Below are 18,029 nucleotides of genomic sequence, written 5' to 3' on the forward strand. Positions count from 1 at the left end.
GGGCCTCGGGAAGGGCTCCGGTGCCGGAGTCTCACCCGCTTTCCCCGAGTGCGCGAGGATACTCCGGGGTAATGAATGCCAGCGGCAGCTCCCAGCCAGGGTCCCTTCCTGCGGGGGCACGAGGACTCGCTCTAGCAGCCCCCGTTCCCCGCAGGCTGGGAGGCAGGGGCTCCAGGTGGGGCAGCGGAGGCCCAGGACGCTCAGGTAATTCATCTGGGTCACCCAAAGGTGGGGGGGGGGATGCCGAGCTCGGATCTACAGCTGGGCTCCTAGCTTCAGAGCTGGTGCTTGGGACTTCAAGTCGGGTGTCTTGTGCAGCCCTGAGAGCTGAGTATCAGTGTCCCCATTTTACAGACGTGGCTGCTAAAGCCTAGAGCAGTTATATAATTTGCCTGAGGTCACACAGCTAGGAAGTGGACAGACCGTCCCTCCAGACCTAAATTACCTTTCTGCAGAGATGCGTTCTTTCCGGGGCAGGATGCTGTCCCAGTGAAATGAGCCCATGATCCCACACTCAAAGTCTCAAGAGTGGGATGGATAGCAGCCTCAGGGAAAAACCAGGAGGGTACGTGTAAAGCAAAGCAGAGCTGGGGGCTTTGCAACACCAGGCAGGAGGAAGAGAGGTCCACAGGAGCCTGGGGGCAGAATTCTGTAAGGGAGGGGCTTAGGGGAGCCCTGCGGCTGGAAGGGGTGGGGGGCTTATCCCAAAGCTGAGTGTGTGGGGCAGGGCCCCTCTTCTTGCTCTACTAAGCAGGGCTGGGGCTAGCATGAGGAAATATGAGGCACTTACCGCAGGCGCAGAATTTAAGGAGGTGTCAAAAACTTAGTAAGATAAACATTCTATTGCAATATTTTTAAAAATACAAATAAATGCAAAAAAAAATCCATGATGAATGAGTTATCAGAATTTTAAGTAGTGACAGGCTCCAACCCTGCTCTTGCACAGATTTCACGAGTGCCTCACCCTAACCCCACGGATCCTGTCTTTATTTAAAATGTTGATATTTATCGTGGGTGTTGTAGGCTAAACAATGATCCCCCCTAAAATGTCCACAACCTAATCCCTGGGACCTGTGACTGTGTTACCTTACCTAATAAAAGGTACTGGGTGGACATGACTGAACTAAGGATGGAGATCATACTGGGTCATCCAGGTCGGCTTCAGAGAAGGGAGGCAGAGGGAAGTGTGACTACAGAAGAGGTAGTGACGTAAGGAGTGAAGCGGGGACCTCAGTGATGGGGCCACCACCAGGGAAGGTGGGCAGCGTCTAGAAGGTGCAGAGGCAAGGAACAGGGGTCTCCCAAGAGCCCCCAGAAGGAACAGACCCTGCCAACACCTTGATTTTAGCTCTGTAAGACTCAGTTCTGACTTCTGACCTCCAGAACTGTGCGAAGATAAATTTCTGTTGTGGCAATCTGTCGAGCAGCAATAAGAAACTAACATAATGGACTTTTTGCACTAATTTTCATTTAAAAAATATTACCAAAAAAATTACAATAAAACGTTTATCTTGATTACTGAGTTTTTTGGTGCCCACTTCAATCCTGAGGCTCCCTGGTCCCGGCCGGGAGGCTAGTGTGGGGGTGGGAGCTGACGTCCTCCTTAGCCCTGGGCTGTGGGGAAGGGTTCAGTGCACTCCCTTCCCAGAGTTCACCAATACAGGAAGGGAGGAAGGGAATTTCATGATGCCAGTGAGGGCCACAAGGCCAGGAATGCCCTGCCCTACACCTGCCAGAAAAACCTGGAGCTCCCACGGCCCAGGGACCCCCTGGGTCTGAGCAGCCCTGTCCACCTTAAAGAGAAGGGCCCAAGGGCTCAGTTGAAGGCACCTACTCTGGGAGCAGGGGGACCCTCCCAGGGGACACGTGGGCTCTGGGGCTGACTTGCTTTCTCCTCCTGAGCTTCGGTTCTCGCATCTGTGGGAGGTACTTGTTTGAGAGGGCAGACCCTCAGCTTCTCAGCTTCCTGGCCCGGCCCCAAGAGGACCATTTTACGACTATCTCTGAATACCCACCCCTACCAGGCCCCACAACTAAAAATCTGCACCCCCGCCCCCGTCATGGGATGGGTGTCATCCTGGCCAGGGCATAAACTAGAGCTCATATGGCAGTGCCCATTGGAGTCCAGAGCCTTCTACAGGGAGGGCACCTGCCCACTTCCATCTGTCTGGGGAATTGGGGGGGGGTAGTAGAGAGGATTCTGGCAGGTCTAACTTGACCACATGGGCTGTGCTAGGCAGTGGCTGCTGGTCTGTGAGTGGGACAGTTACTGTGTTACCAGAGAGCGCCAAGCCCCAGACTCCCGCATCCAGCTGCCCAGGCAGCCCTGTCCTGGCTGAATGACAAACAGACCCCTCAAACTCAAATGTGTCCAAATGGAACTGCTGTCTTGCCCTATCCTCCCAAACATGCTGAGTCTCCTCCTCTTGGTTAACGACAGCTCTGTCCCCAAGGACCCTCAGTAGGACCTCTCAGAGCCCACCTGCCAGCCCCCCGATGGCTCTCTCACACCCCCATCCAGGGCTTGTTGGTCCTACTTTCAAAACAGACTCAAAGCGGTTACTTTCACTGCCACCCACCGGAGCGAAAGCACACTTGGCTCTTGCCTGGAGAAGCCTGAATATCTGTGTCCTGGCTTTGCCTCGTCATTGTCCCTGGGGAGGGGTCAGCAGTCAGAATGGCCCTTTTCAGCCGTAGATCAAATGCCATCATTCCTCAGCCCAAAGCCCTCCAAAGCCCCCCCCTCCACACCCGCCTCCACTTGGAAGGAGAGCCTAAGTGCCTTGAACAGGGCGCAGGAGGCCTGGGCAGCAGGCTCCTTCCCACCTGCCCTGTCCCTCGCCTGAGCCTACCTGCGTCCATGAGGGTTCAATATCACATCAGACGTGCTCTGCTGGTTGCCTCCACCAGACCTCCCAATGCTCTTTGAATGTCCTGCCCTCATCACTGTATTTAAAACCGCTGTTTGCATTTCTTTTGATAGCACTCACCACCTTCTAAAACACAGGTTTACAGAATGTGGGCCCCAGACCAGCAACACCAGAGGCACCTACGAGCTTGTTCAAAATACAAATTCTCGGGTGCCACGTGAGCTGGAAGCCTGCGGTGGCGGGTGGCGGGGGCGGGGGGGAGCCAGCCGTCTATTCTCACAGGCCTTCGTCCAGGTGACTCTGAGGCTAGCGAACACTTGAGAACCACTGCTCTGGGCCTCCTGATTTACTTTCCTGCTTAGTGGCCGCCTGGGGAGTGGGGTAGAAGCTCCCTCTGATCTCTCTTGCCCTACCTCGTCCCGGCCTGCAGAGGGCAGATGTTGTGTTTGCTCAATGAGTCAGGGCTACTTAGTACTGAGAGTGCACCTGGGTGACTCAGTCCTTTAAGTGTCTGCCTTCGGTTCAGGTCATGATCCCAGAATCCTGGGATCGAACTCTGCATCAGGCTCCCTGCTGAGTGGGGAGCCTGCTTCTCCCTCTACCTGCTGCTCCCCCTGCTTGTGCTCTCTCTCTCTCTCTCTCCGTCAAATAAACAAAATGTTAAAAAAAAAAAAAGAAATCCACTGTTATTAAAAAATAGAGTGCTGAGCATTTTGCATAGATCTTCTCTCTTAATTCCCATGACAATCCTTCAGAGAAAATACTCTTCTTCCCATTTTGCAGAAAAAGACACAGAGTAGGTTAACTGGCATACCCAGGGTCACAAAAGCAAAGGGCAGAGCCAGATCACATGAGACCACAGCCCAGTGCTGAAATCTGTGCTCACTCTGCCTCCTCTCACCCATCAGTGCAACTGGTGTCGCCAAGCACCTTCCTGTGCACACCAGACCCACCTCTGAGGGCTTGCAGTCCTCTCCAGATACCCATGCAAGCACCTGCTAGATGCCAGGCAGCCCTGGCTACTCTGTGGGTCCGTCCTCTCTCCTCTCACAGCAAGCCGGCTAGGAGCTGCTGCCTCTGTTCCTAGAGCTGGGCCCAGAAGTCCAGAGATCTACAGGAAAGCGTTACCCTCTTCACAAGATCAAGTTTTCTGATCCATGAACATGGGATGTCTTTCCATTTATTTAGGTCTGTTTCAGTTTCTTTCAACAATGTTTTGTCACTTTCAGGGTAGTAAGTTTTATACTTCTTGTGTTACTTAGTATTCTCTTTTTTTTAAAAGATTTTATCTATTTGAGAGAGCAAAAGAGTAAGAGTGAGAGAGAGAGAGAGAGAGAGGGAGAGTGCACATGAGCAGGGTGAAGGGCAGAGGGAGCAGACTCCCTGCTGAGCAGGGAGGCTGATGCAGGACTCTATCCCAGGACCCCAAGATCATGAACTGAGGCAAAGGCAGACACTTAACTGACTGAGCCACCCAGGCGCCCACTTAGTATTCTCTTCTTTGGGATACTACTGTAAATAAGTTGTCTTAATTTCATTTTCAGTTTGCTCATTACCCCTGAACAAATATACAATTGATTTGTGTGTACTGACTGACTTTATATCCGGCAGTCTTGAAATTTTTTATGACTTCTTATTGTTTTCTAGTGGATTTCTTAAGATTTTCTGTACATGAGATCATGTTATCTGTAAATACGAGATACATTTACTTCTTTCTTCCTTTCTAATCTGGATGTATTTTATGTCATTTTCTTGTCTAATTGTTCTGGCTAGAACTCCAGTACAGTGCTGAATAGAAGTGAGAAAAGTGAGAATCCATATCTTCCTCTTCCTGATCTCAGAGCAGAAGGATCCACTCTTCCTCCATAAGTATGATGTTGCCTGTGGGTTTTTTGTCAATACTCTTTATCAAGTTGAGGAAGTTCCTTTCTATCCCTATCCCTAGGCCCCTCTATGTTTTTATCATGAGAGGGTGTCAGAATTTATTAAATGCTTTTTCTGAGTCTACTGAGTTGAACATGTGGTTTTTGTCTTTTCTTCTATTGATGTATTACAGTTGTTGATTTTCAGGTGTTAAACCACCCTTGCATTCCTGGGGTAAATCTCCTTTGCTCACGGTGTACGATCCTTGCATATATTGCTGGATTCGATTTGTAAGCATTTTGTCGAGGAACTTTGCATCTAGATCCACAAGATTATTGGTGCTCCAGTAATACTTCTCTCCCTGTGCTGTACCATCAACCTTTCACATTGGTGTTTTATCTTCTAACTTGAAAAAACAAAACAATAACAACAAAGCAAACCTCTTTTTACCTGCCTTCCCCTCCAACTACTGTTCCATTTCTCTTTCCCTTTACAGCAAACATCTTGAAACAATTGGTTATCCTCACACTCCAAGTCCCCTCCTCTTATCCCTTCTCACAAACCCACGATTCTCAGGCTTTATCGCCAGCACTCCACCAGAACCACAGGTGCCCAAGTCAGTGGGGAACTGTGCTCAGTGTCCATTCTCTTCTGGTTGATCTGTCGACAGTGCATGTTGTCACTGCTCCTTCTTCCCTAGACGTTCTCTTCATTTGGCTCTGGATCCCCAACTCCCTCCTGGCTCCTCTCCTTTACTTCTGAGCCCCCTCTCCTGGCTCCTCCTCAGCCCCTGACATCTCACCTGGGAGCAGCTCAGGGCTCAGTCCTCATCCTCTGCTGTCCCTACACTTGCTCCATGGTGTCTCGTCCAGCCTCATGGCTTCAAATCCCATCTGTGTGGCAAAAGCCTCTAAATTCTCTCTCCAATCCAGTCCTCTCTCCAATTCTCTCGACTGTAATGTTTAACTGCCTGCTGGACATTTAAATTTCAGTCTTTAACAGGTATCTCAGATTAAGCCCCAGTGTGATCTCTCAATCTTCATTCCAAACACTGCACTTCCTGTGGTCTTTCTCATCTCAGTTAATGGCTAATCTATCCTTCCAGTTGCCTAGATCAAAACGCCTTGGGATTACCCTTGCCTTTACTCTTTCTCGTATACCTTTCTTCCTTTCCAGCAGGGAAATAGTACTACTTTTACCTTAAAATATATCAAGAATTCAATTACCTCTCATCACCAGTACCATCCAGGACCAAGCTGCTATCATCTCTCACTGGCATTATTGAATAAGGAACTCCTAACTGATTTCCCTGTTTCTGTCCTTGCCTTGTTTGACCTATTCTCAACACGTGGCCAAAGGGATCCTGTTAGAACCCAAGTCAGGCTCCGCCATTCTTTGTTCAAAACCCACCCATGGCACCAAGGTACTCAGGAAAAGTCCGTGTCACCATGACAAGGCTCTACTGATTTATTCCCCATTGCCTCTCTGACCCGTTTCCTGCTCTCTTCCTCTCCGCGGACTCTGCTCCGGGCACACTGGCTTCCTTGTTGCTCTTCCAACATGGACACTGCTGCCTCTGCTTTCAAAACTCTCTGCCCAAATATGCGTGTACTTCACCCTTTCATCTTACTCAAAGGTCATGAAACTCTGTCCCCCATCATTCTTGCTTGCTCTCCCCACCTCATCTTTCTCCACTGAGCTCACTGTCATCTAAACTGCAACGGGCTTCCTTATCGTTCTTGTTCCCTGGTTTCTCTTCTAGAATGGGCACTTCATGAGGGAGGGCAGGGACCTTGTTTGTCCTGCTCACTGCCGTATCCCCAGCCCCTAGAACACATTCCCAAGTGAATGAATGACTGGCGGAATGAATGAATGAATGAATGCCCAGACAAGAGGTACCACAGTCAGGGCCACCTCAGGGCAGGCCATCAGCGGTAACAGGCTCCACTGACCCTGTGTGTCTACCCCCGCGTTTTCTCTGTGGGGACAGCCGGCTCTCCCCTGACTGCAGCAGGCACACTGCCCATTCCCGTCTGTCAGAGGTGGCCCACTCTTGGCCAGAACAAACATGCTTGAAAGGGCTCACGGACTCCGTGATTAACAGTGAAAGAAGCCTCCTTTCTAAGCCTCCTTTCCAGGGGAAGCCAGGCTAATAACAGCTTTGCCAGGAAAGCTGCTGAGGCTGACCGCGCCCACCTGCGAGTGCCCACGGCTTGCCCAGACATGTCTGCCATCGCTAACCCCTGGGATTTCTGTGTTTCCTCTACGCTTCGGGTAGAAAGCAGATAAGCGCCTTTGATGATGGTTCCTGTTTTAATTCTTACACTTTCTTCAGCACGCAGCCTGAGAAATTTGATAAACGCTGGGGGGGGGGCAGAGGGAGGGATGGATCTGGGTTCTACGTGGGACTCTGCAAAGAGTCCCAGTTGTGTGGAAGCACAGAGGAGGAGTGGGGGGAAGGAGGGGGTGAGAGAAAGACAGAGAGAGACATAGACTTGTGGCCGGAAGCCGGCTCCCTGTGTAGACTGGCTGTGCCAGCATCCTGCGCGGTCTGAGTCAAAGCACGGCGGCGTCTGGGCTCACAACACCTGCCTTTGTTTCTCAACTTTGCTCCCTGATGGGCTGGGTTATCTTGGGCAAATTACGTAGCCTCTTCGGCCTTTAGTTTCTCTCTCTTTTTTAAAATATATTTTATATATTGAAATATGTGTACATCCAGAAACGTACTTAAGGCATACGTGTACAGATTACACATTATTGTAAAATGAATGCCTGTGTAACTAGGACCACGATCCTGGCTTTTATGGCATTCATTTCTCGGTCTTTCTTTCTGGAGCCTCATGACCTATCCCCAAATAATAGTTTCCTTCTGCCCTATTTTTCAACTTTATAGAAATGGAATCATACCTACAGCATGCTACTGGGCCTCCCTAGTCCCTCGATATGTTTTTAAGATTCATGCATGTTGCCAGGTGGAGCTGTAGTTAATTCTTTCTCATTGCTGTAGGGTTTCTGCTGCGAGAACAAACCATCTTTAGTTATCCAGTGTGTTAGCGTCAGGCCATCGTGGGTAAGGCTACTGGGAACACGTGACGTGTATACGTCACGTGCACTTTTTTATTTTATTTTTTTTGGAGAGAGAGAGGAAGAGAGAGAGAGAGCGCAGGTGGGGAGAGGAGCAGAGGGAGAGAGAGAATCTCAAGCAGACTCCACACTAAGTGCAGAGCTGGATGTGGGGCTTGATCTCACGACCCTGAGATCAGGACCTGAGCCAAAGTCCAGAGTCGGACCCTTAACTGACCGCGCCCGCCGGGCGCCCCTGTGTGTGCAGATTTCCAACCGGGAGGAGTGTAGCAGCGGAGCTGCTGGGGCCTAGGTGTGCGTAGCATCGACTGTCGCAGATGCTGCAGGTTTCCCCAGTAGGCCGCGCAGGCGCCTGGAGCTCTCTGTCCTCGTCACCCCTGGGAACCACCCACCTTCTTCGCGGAGTCTTTCTGGCGGGTGTAGTGCTTTCACGCACACCTGCCTGATCACTAGTGAGGCCGAGAGCCACTGCCTGTGCTCTCTGGTCACGAGCGCCTCTGTTCTGGTGTAGGGCCGGTTCTGGTCCCCTGCCCGAGCTGCTGCTGGCGTCTGTCCCTGCGTTACTAACGTGCAGGAGTTGAAGGAGGAAGCCGTCCGATGGTCGCGTGCGCGGCAACACCCTCTCCCACCCTGTAAGCTTGTCTTGTCATTTTCCTAATCTGCTTTTTAAGAACAGACCGCTCTTCATTCTGTGGAGGACAATTCATCAACCTTTTCCTACAAGATTAAGGACTTTCGGGACTCCTGCAAACAATGTCTCTCTGCCCCAAGGTCACGAGGATGTTCTTTCCCCGGCGTTCAAAGGCAGCGCCTGTCATAATCAAGGTCCAGCTGCACGAGGGTCTGTCTCTGGGCTCTACTTCGTTCCGTGGGTTCGGTTTCAACCACCCTGCACTGAAGGAAGTCTGCGGAGGCTGCAGAAATCCCTGGGTGGGCTTGGGTCTGGGGTCAGAGTTGCTGCAGTCATCAGGGGCAGGGAGGCCGTGGCTAACAGCGTGCGGCTATTTATGACGCGCAGGAGAGCACCTGACTTTGGAAGTTCTATCGACTCTTCTCCGTGAGGACTCCTGGCTCCAGGAAAGGCGGTCGGGCAGGCCCAGCCAGCGATGGCAGAGGAGAGATGGCGAGGCGAGGCGTGAGGAAGGGGCTCGGCCTATAGGGCACCCAGGGTCTGGAGATGGGCTCCGAGCCCCGCAGGGGAGCTTCTGCCCCCACCTGTACACCACTCAGACACTGTGTACGGGAGAGAGGACATCCACGGCTCGGATGGTCACAGGCCAGCAGCTCCTGGTCCCCACACTCAGCAGGGAGTTTGGTGGCCCTAGCCTGGCCAGCACGGCGACCCCTTCTAAAAGCTCTTTCCTTTTTTTTTTTTTTTTTTTTTTTTTTTAAAGATTTTATTTATTTATTTGACAGAGATAGAGACAGCCAGCGAAAGAGGGAACACAAGCAGGGGGAGTGGGAGAGGAAGAAGCAGGCTCACAGCAGAGGAGCCTGATGTGGGGCTCGATCCCATAACGCCGGGATCACGCCCTGAGCCGAAGGCAGACGCCTAACCGCTGTGCCACCCAGGCGCCCCCTAAAAGCTCTTTCCTGATGACTGCAGAGGGACACTAACTTACAGCGACAGCAACCGCATGGCCGGGGGCCATCCTTCCTTGCTCTCGCACCCCAGGTCCCTCAACAAAGCCTGGAGGCCCCTCTGCAGAACACACCTGCTGCTTGCCTCTCTTCACTGTCTCCTCCACTCCCATGCCAGCCTGGGCCCCTGTCACCCAGGTCTGAGGGCTGTCTCAGCCTGCTGCGTCCACGCTTGTCTCTCGATGCTCCACCCCTCATGTGGCGGCCAGAGGACCCTTTATAAATCTGAGTCAGGTCGTGTCTGTCTCCTGCTCAGAGCCCTCCTTGGCACCCCATTGATTTAGCACAGAATCTGAGATCCCCACCATGTCCCCAAGGCCTCGGTGACCTCTCGTGCCCCACATCCTTCACTCTCCAGTCCTACTTCCTCAGACCCACTGCCCTTCCTGAGTCCCTCTGTTCATATCACTCATTCCTACCTCAGGGCCTTTGCACTGGCTGCCTCCTCCGCCTGAATGCTCCTCACGCAGCTCTCCTGGCCACCTCATCGAGCTGGCTGGGCTACAGCATCTAACACAGCATCCCTCGTCCTCCTACTGAGCTTTACTTCATTACATCTCTCTCTACTCAACGTGATGTGGCACCTTTACTTGCCTGTCGTCTGTCTCCCGCTGAACAATGGATGGGGGGGCACAGGGGAGGAATCCTCTATTTTGTCTGTCACTGAATTCCTAGTGCCTGGAATACGACTGGGTACGTCTCAGACACCCAATAAGTGTTCTTAATCAAGGTGGAAGCCACTGCTGTCAGATCAGGACCGGCGAGCAGGCTGTGTGGGCAGCGCAGGGGCCCCATGTGGCTGCAGTGGGAAGGACCCCGGGCCTAGTGCACCCACCTCACGACCGCCTACTGCCCAGCAGGGCTCTGGGTGCACGCCCCTGCCTCAGGATTCTTCTTGGAGGAGGGCACGTTTTGAAGAGTGGCCCCAAGGCCCCCTGCCGCCGCCTCCCTGGCGCTTGGGAGGCGTGACTCTTGGGGGCTGGCAGCACACGAGGCCGGCAGGGCCGCCTGCCGTAGCCAGTGAGCCCCGAGCGAGAGGGGTCCTGCAGGCGCAGGGCGGCGTGGGGGGCCTGATTACCTGAAGGCAAGGGTTCTAGAGGGTGAGTATGCGGTCTATGGGCAGTACCTCCGCCACGGGGGACCCAGATGACCCGGCGGATGGCCTGCACCCAGTCCTCCATGTCGCGCTGGGAGCTGGCCAGGAGCAGGAGCGCCTCGGGGCTGGCCGGCACCTTCTCCCGCTCCCCGGCACCACCTGCAAGACAGGAGACACAGGCTTACTGCAAGGACCCGTGTGACAGCAACCAGACGGCGGATGCTCATCCCACAGCACTCCCCCCCCCCGCCCCCCGCACCAGGGAGCCTCTTCTTCAGGGCGGTGGGAGGAGGCCGCCTCTCCCAAACCAGGCCGCAATGGCCAGGCTTCTGCTTCTGTTTTGGCAGCAACCCCGCCCCCCCTCCCCGGGCCCACCTACCCCTTTCACACTTCCTGGGGCCCTTCCAGGTTTCAGTGTTGTCCTTTGGTCTTTGCTGCATTTCCACATCAATAAGGAAATCATCAGAGCCCCCTGGCTGGGAGAGGTACAGAACCCGGAGTAGCCTCACTCTATATTTCGTTTTAAATCAGCTCTCGGCCTCCTAGGCACACAGTGCAACATCACTATATGCTTTTAACTTAGGCTCTGACATTACAGCCTGAGGATGAGACCTGATTGTCCGTAAGCAGTAACCTTACCGAGGCTTGCCAGGACACCAGCATGGAGCAAATGCTCCAGAATTCTCCACCTGCGCCTGCTCACAGCGAGACAGTGGATCGTTACGTCAAGGCAGAAGGTGGGAAAGCTCAGACCGATGCTCATTAAGTGACTTTTTCCCTAAGTAGCTCCAGTGGTTCTTACATTTTCATGTGTAAGTGAACGGATCTTGGATGTACACAAAACCCAGTTCCACTGAGCTTTACAGGTGATTTAAGGGTGTTCAAGAATGATCTCGTCCGTCGTTGTTCGTCCCCAACATCCTGCAATACCTATCTCCCCCATGTGCTTGCTCCCGGCCGCAGAGCCCTAAGCAGGACTGTCCACACTGGCTGTGAGTCCCCGAGACCCGGGTTCTCAAGGGGCTGGGACAGCAGTGAGGGAGAACTGTGAGACCCAGGACACCCCCTGCTAGAACCCACAGCCCCGGGACGGAGACCAGACGGGAGCAAGTGCTTCCCGAGTACTTGGTTCCTGCCTGGGGCTCTTCTAGAAGCTGCAGACGCTTAAGGGGGCAAAACTGACAGACACACTAGCCCTCCTAGGATTCTTTCCTCTCCACAAAGACGCTGTGGAAGGAGGTACTACTACTTTCTGCATTTTTAGACAAGGAAGGGGAGCCACAGAGCGATTACGGACCTTGCTTGAACCCACACAGCCACTTCGTGGAGCCTGGGATTCCAAGTCCCCCGCTCTAGGCTCTGACCCACCCCATGCTCGTCACCCCTCACGGACAAGGCAGTCTGCAGGGGCCGGTCTAATGCGGTCCCGCCAAAGCCCCCAAGGACCAGGAAGCGGAGGAGAGTGCTCTGAGAGCCAGAGCACGGGTGGGGTGTGGCCTCACTGCGGGGGGGCACCGAGCAGGGCTGGCCTGGAGAGGCCTGTGTGGCCCGACGCTCAGGAGGGTGGCCAGCAAGGAGACAAACTTGCTGGGACCCCAGGATGCCTTCTGCACACCCAAGCCCCATCCCCGCAGGGCAGCAGGGCTGTGGAGGGGGAGGGGAGGGGAGCCAGGGGCGGAGACAGCAGAGCCGGAGGCCAGAGAGGCGGCACCCATGGCTCGGTGGACTCCTGCGGTCATTCCCGGGGTGTGGGCGCTGCCACTGAGGCAGGGAAAGCGGGGAGAGGAAGCTTCCAGATACCACCAGGAAGCTTCTCTACCTACGCTTCTCTGAACCAGTGTCTCAGGATGACTCAGAAGAAAGAGATCTAGGACTCCAGGAATTTGTTGTAGTTACTTGCTTGTCCTAAATACTCACTTTTGTACCTAATCTTGGCTTCTCGTTTTAAATTCTTTTTCCTTAACAGAGCCACTCAAGTTGTATAAGCTTCATTCAAATTCCCACCAAACTTGGATCCATCCTGCCCAGAGGTCGGCAGGTGCTCTCCTGCCCGCTGGGCCCCTGCCTAGAGTCCTGCCCTCCTGACGCTCTGGGCCTGCACGCTTCACTTTCCGTGTATGTTTATTCATGCATATTTTCATTACCCATGTTCAACTTTTTAAGCAACAGCCACTGCTGATTTCCCAAGTGAGGGCCCACTCTGTTCCCGCAGGCAGGGTGCCAGAGTTCTAGAACTCCACTTCTCACCAGCACTTGGTGTGGTCAGTCTCACTCTTAGCCACCCTGACGCGTGTGCAGAGGGAGAGCATCGTGTTTCAATTTGCAGCTCCCAAATGACTAATGATTTTGGACATCTTTTTATGGACTTCACTGCCATGCATGTATCTTGTTTGGTGAAATATCTGTTGAAATCATTTGTCCATTTTTGAAATGGATTGTTCATTTTTTCCTTATTGAGTTTTGAGAGTTCTTTATATATTCTGGATACAAGTCCTTTATTAGATCCATGCTCTGCAAATATTTCTCCCTGTCCCTGCCTTTTCTCTTTGTTCTCTTAAGTGTGTTATTTACAAGAGCAGAAGTTTTTAATTTTAGTGAAGCCCAATGTATCCATTTTTTTTCTTTTATGGAGTGTGCTTCCGGTGTTGTATCTAAGAAATCTTTGCTTAACACAAGGCCATAAAAGTTTTCTCCTAGAAGTTTTGTGGTTTTAGGATTTGATTCAGGTCTATGGGTTAATTTTTGTATCTGGTGCAAGGCACAGACTAAACTTCATTCTCTTGCATGCATGTCCAGTCTTTCCAGCACCATTCAATGAACAGACTGTCCTTTCTCCGCGGACTGGTCCGTGCACCCACACGGGTGACGGTGGCCGTCTGCACAAACAGTTTTATTTCTTCCTTTCCAATCTGGGTGCTTTTTGTTTCTTTTTCTTATCTCATTGCAGTGACTAGAGCCTCAAACATAATGCTGAACGTAAGTGGTGAGAGCAGACATCCTCTCGTTCCTGATCCGATAGCAAAAGCACTAAGTTTTTCATCACTAAATAGGCCTGCTGTAGAAGATTTGTAGATGCCCTTTCTCAGGCTGGACAATTTTTCATCTGTATTCATGAGGGATTTTGGTCTGCTGTTTTCTTTTCTTTTTTTAATTTTTTAATGATTTTTTATTATATTATGTTAGTCACCATACAGTACATCCCCGGATTCTGATGTAAAGTTCGATGCTTCTAGTTGCGTATAACACCCAGTGCACCATGCAATACGTGCCCTCCTTACTACCCATCACCAGTCTATCCCCTTCCCCCACCCCCTCCCCTCTGAAGTCTTCAGTTTGTTTCTCATAGTCCATAGTCTCTCATGTTTCATTCCCCCTTCTGATTACCCCCCTTTTCTTTATCCCTTTCTTCCCCTACCGATCATCCTAGTTCTTATGTTCCATAGATGAGAGAAATCATATGATAATTGTCTTTCTCTGCTTGACTTATTTCACTTAGCATTATCTCCTCCAGTGCCGTCCATGTTGCAGCAAATGTTGAGAATTCGTTCTTTCTGATAGCTGAGTAATATTCCATTGTATATATGGACCACAGCTTCTTAATCCAGTCATCTGTTGAAGGGCATCTCGGCTCCTTCCATGATTTGGCTATTGTGGACAATGCAGCTATGAACATTGGGGTGCATATGGCCCTTCTCTTTACTACGTCTGTATCTTTGGGGTAAACACCCAGTAGTGCAATGGCTGGGTCATAGGGTAGTTCAATTTTTAACTTTTTAAGGGACCTCCACACTGTTTTCCAGAGTGGCTGTACCAACTTGCATTCCCACCAACAATGTAGGAGGGATCCCCTTTCTCCACATCCTCTCCAACAATTGTTGTTTCTTGCCTTGTCTATCTTTGCCATTCTAACTGGCGTAAGGTGGTATCTCAGTGTGGTTTTGATTTGAATTTCCCTGATGGCTAATGATTTTGAACATTTTTTCATGTGTCTGTTAGCCATTTGTATGTCTTCATTGGAAAAGTGTCTGTTCATATCTTCTGCCCATTTTATGATTTGTTTATTTGTTTCTCGTGTATTGAGTTTGAGAAGTTCTTTGTAGATCTTGGATACCAGTCCTTTATCTGTGGTGTCCTTTGCAAATATATTCTCCCATTCCGTGGGCTGTCTCTTAGTTTTTTTGACTGTTTCCTTGGCTGTGCAGAAGCTCTTTATCCTGATAAAGTCCCATAAGTTCATTTTATCTTTTATTTCTCTTGCCTTTGGAGATGTGTCGTGAAAAAGGTTGCTCTGGCCGATGTCATAGAAGTTGTTGCCTATGTTCTCCTCTAGAATTTTGATGGATTCCTGTCTCACATTGAGGTCTTTCATCCATTTGGAGTTTATTTTTGTGTATGGTGTGAGAGAGTGGTCAAGTTTCATTCTTTTGCATGTAGCTGTCCAATTTTCCCAGCACCATTTATTGAAGAGACTGTCTTTTTTCCACCGGATGTTTTTTCCTGCTTTATCAAAGATTAGTTGCCCAAAGAGCCGAGGGTCCATTTCTGGGTTCTCTATTCTGTTCCATTGGTCGATGTGTCTGTTTTTGTGCCAGTACCATGCTGTCTTTGTGATCACAGCTTTGTAGTACAGCTCGAAATCCGGCATTGTGATGCCCCCAGCTTTGTTTTTCCTTTTCAACAGTTCCTTGGAGATTCGGGGCCTTTTCTGGTTCCATACAAATTTAAGGACTATTTGTTCCAGTTCTTTGAAAAATGTCCTCGGTATTTTGATCGGGATAGCATTGAAAGTGTAGATTGCTCTGGGTAGTATGGACATTTTAACTATGTTAATTCTTCCAATCCATGAGCATGGAATATTTTTCCATCTTTTTATGTCTTCCTCAATATCTTTCAAAAGTGATCTATAGTTTCTAGCATATAGGTCCTTTACGTCTCTGGTTAAGTTAATTCCAAGGTAACGCATGGTTTTTGGTGTTATTGTAAATGGGATGGATTCCCTAATTTCTCTTTCTTCAGTCTCGTTATTCGTGTATAGAAATGCAACTGATTTCTGGGCATTGATTTTGTATCCTGCCACCTTACTGAATTGTTCTATAACTTCTAATAGTTTGGGAGTGGATTCCTTTGGGTTTTCCATATAGAGTATCATGTCATCTGCAAAGAGAGACAGTTTGACTTCTTCTTTGCCGATTTGGATACCTTTGATCCCTTTTTGTCTTCTGATTGCTGTTGCAAGGACTTCTAGTACTATGTTGAATAATAGTGGCGAGAGTGGGCATCCTTGTCGTGTTCCTGATCTTAAGGGAAAGGCTTCCAGCTTTTCCCCATTGAGAATAATGCTTGCAGTAGGCTTTTCATAGATGGCTTTTATGAGATTGAGAAATGTACCCTCTATTCCTACACTCTGAAGGGTTTTAATCAGGAAAGGATGCTGTATTTTGTCAAATGCTTTTTCTGCATCAATTGAGAGGATCATATGGTTCTTGAGTCTTTTCTTGTTGATATGATGTATCACATTGATTGATTTGCGAGTGTTGAACCATGCTTGCATCCCAGGTATGAATCCCACTTGGTCATGATGGATAATCCTTTTAATGTACTGTTGGATTCTATTAGCAAGGATCTTGTTGAGGATTTTGGCATCCATATTCATTAGAGAAATCGGTCTGTAATTCTCCTTTTTGAGGGGGTCTTTGCCTGGTTTGGGGATCAAGGTAATATTAGCCTCATAGAATGAGTTTGGTAGCTTTCCTTCTGTTTCTATTTTTTGAAATAGCTTTAGGAGAATAGGTATTATTTCTTCTTTGAATGTTTGGTAGAATTCCCCAGGAAAACCGTCTGGGCCTGGAGTTTTATTATTTGGAAGGTTGTTTATCACTGACTCAATTTCTTCATAGTTAATTGGCCTATTTAAGAAATCTATTTCTTCCTGTTTCAGTCTTGGTAGTTTATAGGTTTCCAGGAAGGCCTCCATCTCTTCCAGATTGTTTAGTTTTTTGGCATATAGCTGTTGATAAAAGTTTCTAATAATCCTTGCAATTTCAATGGTGCTGGTCGTGACCTCTCCCTTTTCAGTCATAATTTTAATAATCTCAGTCCTTTCTCTTTGTTTTTGGACAAGTTTTGCCAGTGGTCTATCAATTTTATGGATTCTCTCAAAGAACCAGCTTCTAGTCCTGTTGATCTGCTCTACTGTGGTTCTGGTCTCTAATTCATTGATTTCTGCTCTAATCTTGGTCAACTCCTTCCTTGTCAGTGGGTTAGGCCTGTCCCTCTGTTGCTGTTCCAGTTTCTTGAGGTGAGAATATAGAAACTGCATTTTAGATTTTTCTATTCTTTTGAGTGAGGCTTGGATGGCTATGTATTTCCCCCTTAGGACTGCCTTTGCAGTATCCCATAGGTTTTGGACCGTTGTGTATTCATTCTCGTTGGTCTCCATAAATTGTTTAATTTGTTTTTTGATTTCCTGGTTTATCGAGTCATTCTTGAGCAGGATGGTTCTTAGCCTCCAAGTGTTTGAGTTTCTTCCAGGTTTTTCCTTGTGGTTGAGTTCCAATTTCAGAGCGTTGTGGTCTGAGAATATGCAGGGGATAATTTCAATCTTTTGGTATTGGCTGAGACCTGTTTTGTGTCCCAGAGCATGATCTATTCTTGAGAATGTTCCATGGGCATTTGAATAGAATGAGTATTCTTTGGTTCTGGGGTGTAGTGTTCTATATATATCTATGAGGTCCAACTCGTCGAGTATGGCATTCAAAGCCTTTGATTCTTTGCTTAGTTTTTGCCAGGGTGTTCTGTCTATTTCTGATAGTGGGGTGTTGAGGTCCCCTACTATTACTGTGTTCTTATCTATATGTCTCTTTATTTTGGTTAAGAGTTGGCTTGTGTATCTTGCTGCTCCCCTGTTGGGGGCATATATATTAATAATTGTCATATCCACTTGTTGAATACTTCCTTTAAGAATAATATAGTGCCCTTCTGTATCTCTCTCTATGGCCTCTAGTTTAAAATCCAGTCTATCTGATATGAGAATTGCTACTCCAGCTTTCTTTTGAGGTCCATTTGCGTGGAAGATGGTACTCCATCCCCTTACTCTAAGTCTGAATGCATCTTTGGGTTCAAAATGAGTCTCTTGTAGACAGCAAATGGATGGGTCATGTCTTTTTATCCAATCTGCAACCCTGTGGCGTTTTATGGGAGCATTTAAACCATTAACATTGGCACTGAATACTGAGAGATAGAATCTTAATGATGCCATGTTGCCAGTAAAGTCTGTGTTTGTATCGGTTGTGACTTTCTGCTCTGTATCACTCTTGGGGCCTTTTTACCTTTATAGAACCCCCCTTAATATCTCCTGTAGGGCTGGTTTCGTGGTTATGAAATTGGTTAATGACTGGTGATTCTGGAACGTCTTTATTTCTCCATCAATTCTGAATGACAGCCTTGCTGGATAAAGGATCCTTGGCTGCATGTTT

General features: G+C 49.3%; 1 protein-coding gene across 2 annotated transcripts in view; it reads right to left on the reverse strand.

Moving 5' to 3' along the window:
* ARHGAP22 (Rho GTPase activating protein 22) overlaps positions 1 to 18,029 on the reverse strand; it is a 152,952-nt gene that overhangs the window by 15,935 nt on the left and 118,988 nt on the right. Inside the window, exon 4 of one of the 2 annotated variants that reach the window (XM_011231961.3) lies at positions 10,537 to 10,713. In XM_011231961.3, the coding sequence (XP_011230263.1) occupies positions 10,537 to 10,713 (177 nt within the window). The remainder of the gene's footprint in view (positions 1 to 10,536; positions 10,714 to 18,029) is intronic. The other variant, XM_034662844.1, reaches the window with a different exon arrangement.

The sequence above is a fragment of the Ailuropoda melanoleuca genome, chromosome 6, assembly GCF_002007445.2.
Source record: "Ailuropoda melanoleuca isolate Jingjing chromosome 6, ASM200744v2, whole genome shotgun sequence".
Taxonomy (NCBI): domain Eukaryota; kingdom Metazoa; phylum Chordata; class Mammalia; order Carnivora; family Ursidae; genus Ailuropoda; species Ailuropoda melanoleuca.